This window comes from Cylas formicarius, unplaced genomic scaffold (assembly GCF_029955315.1).
Source record: "Cylas formicarius isolate icCylForm1 unplaced genomic scaffold, icCylForm1.1 PGA_scaffold_3__17_contigs__length_32017465, whole genome shotgun sequence".
Taxonomy (NCBI): Eukaryota; Metazoa; Arthropoda; class Insecta; order Coleoptera; family Brentidae; genus Cylas; species Cylas formicarius.
In genome coordinates this window covers 4,747,534-4,756,378 of record NW_026844326.1, presented here as the reverse complement: position 1 = coordinate 4,756,378, position 8,845 = coordinate 4,747,534, and the positions used below count along the sequence as shown (strand labels likewise).

Here is an 8,845-nt window from a genome sequence, read left to right as displayed (position 1 = left end):
CAGTTACGTCGATAGGAACGAAGAACCCCGTTTACACCTAAAATAAAAACACCCGAGAATCATAAAAATATCCGAGTCTCGGTAGCCGATAAAATAGTCAAACTGCCCAAATTCCATCTGCACACGATTAAACGTACACTAGGAAATTTATGCCGCATATCCACCGCTTTGCCAGAATTAACAGTTTGGTAGCAACGGCGAACTATAGGACGGTGTAAACTACTCCACGCGGTATCGATTCGTCTGACCGTTAGGCAACTCGCGATACGCTGTATTTCGGTGAATTTTAATCGCTTAAACATCGCGTGCGAACGGCTATAACCTAAAAAATTAGAACGCTTGCATTTTCAACAGACGGGTCCGTGCAAGGTACGTACATAAATTTGCTATCCATTCAATTAGTTATAACAGCATTATTGTATTGGGTGCTGCAAAATGGAGTCCAAAATTTTTGGTTATGGCACGGTCCAAAATTCCTTGATCGATGGCGCTTGTGAAAAGGATTGCATCGACCATAGTATTTATTTATTTATTTACAAATTCAACAGAATTACTTCCATTAACAAAATGGGATCAGAACAACGTAACTAATACATAATAATTAACTCCATATTTCGAAGACTAAATTTAAGCTAACTAACTGGCGATAAATGCCATAAATCTGAGCGGATTTGATTACACAATATACTTCTAACAATAATCAGGGAATTGCTATAATTATTAGTATGGGTATTGTCTATATAAAAATTCAGGAAATTTTGTGTTACATACTCTGGAACATGAGTATTGACTTGATTTAATAACCTCTGTCTTTGGTATGTGCGTTCGGTATACATCAGTTTCACGGTAATACCTCAGAAACTTATTTTGGACTTTTTAAATAGTATACTTACGAGTTTCAAAACCAGGACTTGATATAAAGGAAAAATTGAAATATACTTCTGATAAATGTTAAGATATATTAAATTATAATGCTTACAATCTCTTATGATAAGACTCTAGATGCTCTACATATTATATAATTTATTTGTGCCCCGAAAGATAACTAAGTATCAAAAGTTACACCAAGGACCCGCATCTACACTGCCAACTCTAGCCAACACTGCTTCCCCAATTTTATATTCAAAATCTACTTGTTTCTTATTTTTACTTAAGTTTGGCACAAAACATTTATCGGTATTAAAATGTAATTTATTTATTATAGCCTCTCTATAATTGTTGCTGAAGTTTTATCATAAATAAATAAACTACATCAACCAAATCATTAATACAATGCGAAATATCTAACGTTGCATAATAATAGAGTAACCCCTTATAATAAATAACTCGCTGTGGTCTCGTATACAAATATGATTTAAAAACTTGAATCAGCTTATTATGAAAACCAAAATTGTTGAATAATTTTCGCCGAAAAGACGTTGTCAAGCGTTCCAGTAAAATATGTATAAATAACTTCAAATTGACTTGTCCTGTCCAATTCCTGTGTATTGAATAATTTCAAAAGGATTTTTATTTTAAAACCTATATTGCCTTATAGATATCCTGTGCTGCATAAAAATAAATATATTTATGTAGTTGCAAATATCAGTAACATCACCTTTTTCAAAAACTGGGCAGATTTTTGGTTCTGTCCATACTGAAGGAAATGTTTTTGTCTTTAAAGAGAGGTTAAATAAGTACCTAAGCGGCTCAGCAAAAAAAACAATTAGACCATTAAAGATAAAGAAAGGAATATCATCTGGATCTTCTTCCTTATTACTCTTAAGGCCTTGGACAGCATCATAGTCGTCCTTCATATTGGACCTCAGACAGACAAACATAATCAAAAACTTGATGTTAGCTATCACAGTGATTAAAACCATCTATGGCAAAAGTGGAACTAAAACATAATTTAAATGAATCACATTTGGTACATCAATTCTTCTTTTTTGCCCTTAAATTACTTCCAAAATGATATTGAATCTTGCGCGATGTCTTTTTGGGTTTTATTTAAGTAAACTTCGTGTGCCTTTTTATATCCTGTTTTATTTTGGTTCGGAAGGAATTGGTTTTTTAATTCTGCATTATTAGTTTTGTAATTCTTCATTCTTAATTTCTCTTTGGTTTTTATGTCTTTAATAATTTGTTTAGAGACATAAACAGGATACGTTTTATCACAAACTTTCATATGGGTACAAAATTTTCGAAAATCGCAAATATTTTGTCGTAAAAATGATTCATCACCACATTGACATCGTTGAATGACTCAAGATCACAGAAACTATCTTGTATCATTCTGTTACTCGGTCACTAATGAAGAAATTGAATATTGATTATAGCGCACCGGTGTGAATTATACTAAAATCAAAGTCCTTGGACTGGAGGTAAGAATTTAATATATATTTTTGAAAATTTTCCGAAAATGATATTTTCTGACATAACATTAGGCCAGAAAATTGTAGTTTATAGCAGTTTGTATCCGTGAAATTCTGAACACATTCTATCACTCATGAGGGCATTGAATAATGAATGAATTGTATCAGTGTAAATTAAACTTAAATCAAAAGTCGTTGAACTAGAAGTAGGTTTTTTTTTTTTTTTTTTTTGAAAAAGTCTCGACAAAAATTAAGAAAGAAAATTGTAGTTTATATCAAATTGTTTCGGTAATATTCTGACATTAAATAATGTACTCATTATGTCAGTGTGGATTAAGCTAGGATCAAAAGTTGTTGAACTAGAAGTACGTATTTTTTTTTAATTCAGAAAATGATACGTTCTGATTTAATATTGGGCCAGAAAACAGTAAATTACGTGAAATTTTCTCGTTTATAGAGAGAGAATTCATTGAATATTAAATATATTGTACCATTGTGAGTTTCACGAAAATTAAAAGTTGTTGGCAATAAGTAGAAGTAGGTATTGAATACATTTTTTTGAAAGTAACGAAAATTACGTGATGGCTGATATTAAGCCATAATATAGTAGCTTGTATCAGAGACTGTTTAGATCATTGGTTACCTCTGGTTTACTTCGGAAATCTTTAACTGGGTAATACTCTCCCATGTTCCATTTTGGGTGTTATGAGAAAGTTTGTTTTTGTTTTTTGACACTTGACTGGTGTTCTCTAAACCGACAGCAAGAAAATTGAAACTTAAAGTTCTTAGGCAAAGCTTGGAGATTCTTTCGAGCCTTCATAAGTAACATTGTGTAGCTATAATAGTACAAGAAACAATTTCGTCATTTCTACATGTAAATTCCTAGAAGAAAATTCAAGATTCATGTTAGCAAAAACTGGTAATATTATATAATAAATAATAATATTAGTGTTAGCAAAAAATGAACAAAACCGAAATTAAAGAGCAGTTTTTTCTCTACCATTTAAGGCAAAATACTTATGGGCTAGTCTAAGTGGTCGTATGATATTTTTTTATTCTCTGCTTCTTGTACTTTAGTGCCCCTTCCATACCATCATGTGGTGTCTCCTGTAGGAATGTTTCCTTAATGACATATAACTGCTTAATCATCTTCCTCTGCAGCATCGCCATTTCAAACAAGTCTATCACGTTGTTGTGCTATATCGCTATTTACAAAACTTCTGGATTCCCCTTCCATCGTGAGCTGAAACTGTTTCAGTTTAGCTCTGAGGAAGCCAACGTCAGCAAGTTCGATATTTAACAATAACCGACACAGGGGAATTCCAGAAGTTTTTACTAGTCACATTAGCGGCGACTGTGTGATCCAAGTTAACACCACCGACTTCGAAGACTCCTTCTTACAAGGTTAACAGTCATTTTACAATTCCACTTTCCATTTTTGATGACAAAAATTTTATGAAAAAAACAATGACATTGACACGCGAATTAGTGATTTGCGTAACAATTTGCTGAATAATCTTGCCAATAAAGAGCATTTTGCTGGTCAACTAATAAACATATCTGAATCATCATCAACAAAGCCATTAATTATGAGAAACACATTGTTGTTGAGCATGATATTGAATGAGGTCATTTGAAAGATGCTCAAAGAAACATTAAAGAAAAGTTGCATTGTTCCCACTATTTCAACAGTGTTAGAGGATTGCAAAGATCATATTTTATTTCCCCATGCCACTAGTGGTTGTGACACCACTTGTTCTGCCTGCTTTTGTAAAAGAAAACTAGAACTTTAATAAATACAAGAAACGATTTACAAGAAGTGATATCCGTATTATATAATCCTCCATTGGCAAAAGATGGTCTTGCGAGAACTGAGAACAAATTTACACTTGCGTCGTCGCCTGAGTTGGTTGCCTAATCGAGTCATTCAGACATTTTGTGGCGAGGATGAAGTTGAACTGAATGGAACTGAAGAAAAACTAACACAATTTTAATGCCAAATTCAACTGTAATCCTTGAGCTCATATCCTGCGGTTGCAAAAAAAGATGTGGAAAACGATGCAACTGTATGAAAGTTATTTTGCTCTGTAGAACACTGTGTTCTAATTGTTATAGCGAGAGTTGCTTGATTTGCAGTCAAGGTTATAGGTATATTTCAATAGAGGACTAGACATACAGGAAAAGTCACTTTTAAACGAAAGCGGCCGAGAACTCTCTCAATGGAAACGAGCTCGAAGTAGATAAGCACAGGTATACCACCGACACTTCTTTATTAACATTTCATTTTGTGTGGGCTTTGTAGACAAAGATCTGCACTATAATTTCGATTGTGTTCATTTTTTGCTTGGACTTTTAGGTCAGGTCACTTTTTTGCAAGAGGTGGGGGGTGGCTTTTCTTTTAAAAGTCTTACATCAGCATTTTAATTTACCTACCTCAAAGTGATTACATCCACAGCAACAAAAAGCTATTTACAAATCTTCTGTATTCCTCTTGGGTCGGTTATTGATGAATCGAACTTGCTAATCTGTCGCCAATCATCCTGTTGGCTTCTTCAGAGCTTAACTGAAAATGTCTCGCATTCTACTCTATACCTTCTTATATTTTGTTTGATGGGAACGGACCTAAATCAAGGGCATAAACATTGTCCCGAATGACTGATATCTCAAATGGAATTTTATATTTGACGGAAGATGTTGAAAGAGTTTTGGGCAAGTGGTAAATCTGGTTTTAATGTTATATTTCTTAAGAACTGTTGATATGTGGTCAGTGACGCTTTGAATGTAAGGAAGGATAACAGTGGCAAATGTGGGGTTGCTTTTGGACTCATTATCTTTGGAAGGTTGTGGTATTTTGTGATGGAACGCTTAATCTCCCTAATATAGAAATTATTAGAGAAAAGAGCAGATGTAAATTGTTTTAATTCTTGGTTCAGCGACTCAGGTTGAGATCGTTTTACGGTAAAGAGAGAGTTGATAACCGATGATTTTTCAGTCGGATGGTGATGTGACAATTTGTTATGGTATCGGTCTATGTGCGTATGATGCGTAGGTACGTGGGACCCAAAGTTGCAAAGAAAAATATGTTCGAGGCAAGAATTTTTCAATTAAGACGAGAAGGTTTGGTTCCAGATTCTCGGATTTTAAAACATCTTAAGAAGAAATAAATAAAATTCCTCAACATCTTCTATCCGTCAAAGACAAAATTCCGTTTGACATACATAGAGTTTATAGCAGACGAACAATATCAACTAAGTTTAAGGAACATGAAAACGACAAACACATCAGCAATTGCTAAATATAATCTCGAAAGCAGATATCAAATCTTATTCGATAAAACTAAATTCTTGATCACCAATAAAGAAAATGAGTCATCCGAGACAAGGTTCATGTCACTCCTATTGCTCCGCCTCCCTTAAACAGTATGTAAACAGGTACAGAATACAGTGCGAGCCGGTATCAGTTAAGCTCTGAAGAAATCAACAGGATGATTGGCGAAACATCAGCAAATTTGATTCATCAACAATCCAGGTAGAAGGAACCCAAAAAATTTGTAAATAGTTTTTGGTTGTTGTGGATGTAGTCTACAGTGTGCCTATGGAAATTTCTTTGAAAAACAAAAAACTATCAAGTACATTTCTGATTATTGTAGGCTGTCATCGAAATGGTTCCGCTACATCTGTGAAGCAGCCACCAATCAACAATGAGTTGGCTCCGTAAACTTCACAGGCTGAAACTCGACCCAAAAACGTACTTTTCGACGAAGTGCGAAGAAAAGACCGTTTACGTATCGAAATCGACCGACATATTCACTAACCTTGCTGTAGAAGACTTTATATATAACAATTCTGACTTCAAAAACTTCAACTTGCTGATGCTGTGGCAAAACGAGCCATGTGTGGTGATCGGTCGGCACCAAAATCCCTGGTTGGAGTGCAATTGCGCCCAGCTCACATCTGAAGGAGTCAAGTTAGCCAGAAGAAACAGCGGCGGTGGGACTGTCTACCACGACATGGGAAATTTAAATTTGACGTTTTTTACGTCTAGGGAATGCTACAATCGGAAAACTAATTTGGAATTAATATCGAGAGCTCTATATAAAGCTTTCCGATTGAAAGTGGATATTTCCACCAGAGAAGATTTGGTTGTAGGAGATTTTAAAGTATCGGGTACTGCTTCTAAATTGGGAAGGACGACGGCGTATCACCATTGTACACTCCTGGTGGATGTAAACAAGGATCGCTTGAGGAAAGCTTTAAATAGTCCACTGTCTGACGTCGAAACCAACGCCACCAAGTCCGTAAAGTCGAGAATTATAAATTTAACTGAGCTGAAAGCCGACTTGGACGTTGAAAGTGTGAGGGAAGCTATTGCTTCGGAGTACTTGAGTGGCACGGGTCGTTTACAAACCATCGGGTGTGAAGAAGACACTTTTCCGGGCTTGCGAAAGATCAGAGAACGTCTGTTGAGTCTAGAGTGGCGGTTTTTGAAGACACCCGATTTTAAAATAACACGAGTAGTGTCGAGTAGCCCGAAATTAGATGTAGTTTTGTTAGTTGTAAAGGGAGTGGTAGCGAAAGTGCAGATCGTACGCGAAGGTTCCCTTAACGCTAATGAGTTTTCCGACGTTTTTAGTGATTTGGAAGACAGGACTTTCAGCAACGATTTGCTGGACGAGTTCGACATGCTTGTGAAGGAATGGAAAAATACCGATGAAATTTTACTAACCAAAAATGTTTGATTTTAGTCAAAAAGTGTGCCAACGTCTGGTGTTAGTTTAATTAAATCTCTGAAAATCATTCGGCTAAAGTGAATTAAACATTTTCTTTCCTATTTCACACGACAAGCACTCAAACCAGATTATTTGGTACTATTTCTGAATTTAATCCACTATCACTTTTTTGTGTCGTACTGTATGTCATTGCTGACTTGGCGGGCCCATTCCCCATATAAATATACTGGGGCTTTCCTCATAATTCGCTACCCCTCTTAATTTTGATATCTGGAAAGATAGGAAAAAATATTTTATATAAAAGTTGAACAAAAAAAAATAAAAAAATGTTTTTTTTCCAATCAGGTAATTATTTTAGGAGACATCCTGTATATTATTTCACAGAAAGAAAATGTATTTTTCTGCTGTTTTCAAAGTACAAGGTTTGTTTAACTTATTGTAAAAAAAATAGCTCCAAAATTGTTAAAATGTATAAATAATCCCAAATCCAGTGCAGCAACGGCTTCTGAAAAACAATTGAATGCGGTAATTTTATGTGACATTTTGACGCGCGTAAGAAGGCAGCAGATTTCTTCTGAATGTTATGTTACTGAACGAGTACTTATACTTGTACATTGTATAGTTTCACCAATAATCCATAAACATAACCTAGCAATATAAATAGTGCCTTCGTGCCATAGTAGGAGTGTATACGTTTTCCTTCTTATTATTTTTTTTTGAGAATTTACGTCTGCGTTTCTTGGATAAAAGATTGTTCATCCAAACTGCGAGCAAAGCTACTCGTTTTTTGCAAAACAATCTGTAACAAATTGAAAATTAAACGTATAACTTGCAGCATCACTCGCTTTTCCTCAAATGGAATCATCTACATCTTTTTCATCAACTTCAAATTGTCTCATCAGATGTGCTAAATCTCCTCTCGTTATAAGATTTCTTCTCTCCAGTTGACCACTTTTATTATATTCAATGACCTTTTGATTGATTGGTATTCTGTGTTTTTTAGCTAATCTTGAAAATTCTAAAAAATCATAATAAAATATAATAATTAAATTTACTTTCACATAATTTCACATCCAACCTTTGTAATCACTTCTGCTACACTCTTACCATATTTTTTTCTATATACCCACAATCGTTTCTTCAACTGGGTATTTTCTTCCTTTAAGGTAAGCATAATCTACTTCTCTCAGTATAGTTTTCTATTCTCCTTTGTCTTTCAAGCTAAAAACTATTTAAATTCTTACAATACAAAATCGATTCCTTTATGGTTATGATAAATATGTTGATGTTGAATTAAGTTTGTAGGAAATTGAAAAGAAATCTTGTTTCAGTATATTGAGCAGATAATTTTCCAAGTCAATTTTGATCCTACAGATGAAGAAACCCTATCTTGATCTTAATTTGTTGTTTTTATAAGTCGCTTTTTGGTTTAGATACTTGAAATTTCCAAATTACAAAATTGACTTGCCAGTTTATTCTTTCATATATTATATCCTAAAAGTACCAAATAAAAGGAATAAAATTGATTGATTTTTATTTAATGTTGCTTTTAATTCACTGGGAAAATTTGGTAACACACTCATGGAGAGAGTAAGTTCTATTATCTCATTGGTTTCAAAAGTTAGTTTGTTTTGAATTCGGTCTGAAATTCTTGATTTTTATTATTGATAATAATACCTACCCAAACCTAACAGTTTTCGAAAATTTTAAATTTTTTTAAAAATACTAGTTCTCACATTTACAAAAAAAAAACGATAGCGTC

At 34.1% G+C, this 8,845-nt stretch overlaps 1 protein-coding gene across 2 annotated transcripts; it reads left to right on the top strand.

The window, feature by feature from the left end:
- The first annotated feature begins 293 nt into the window (after positions 1-293).
- LOC132699385 (lipoyltransferase 1, mitochondrial-like) lies at positions 294-8,581 on the top strand. 2 transcript variants are annotated; one of them, XM_060666050.1, is made up of 2 exons: positions 294-369; positions 6,004-8,581. In XM_060666050.1, the coding sequence occupies exon 2, from the start codon at positions 6,055-6,057 to the stop codon at positions 7,090-7,092; it is 1,038 nt and encodes a 345-aa protein (XP_060522033.1). In that variant the 5' UTR covers positions 294-369; positions 6,004-6,054; the 3' UTR covers positions 7,093-8,581. The 2 variants fall into 2 exon arrangements, with proteins under 2 accessions (XP_060522033.1, XP_060522035.1); XM_060666052.1 differs by lacking the exon at positions 294-369 and adding an exon at positions 4,507-4,604.
- Positions 8,582-8,845: the final 264 nt, after the last annotated feature.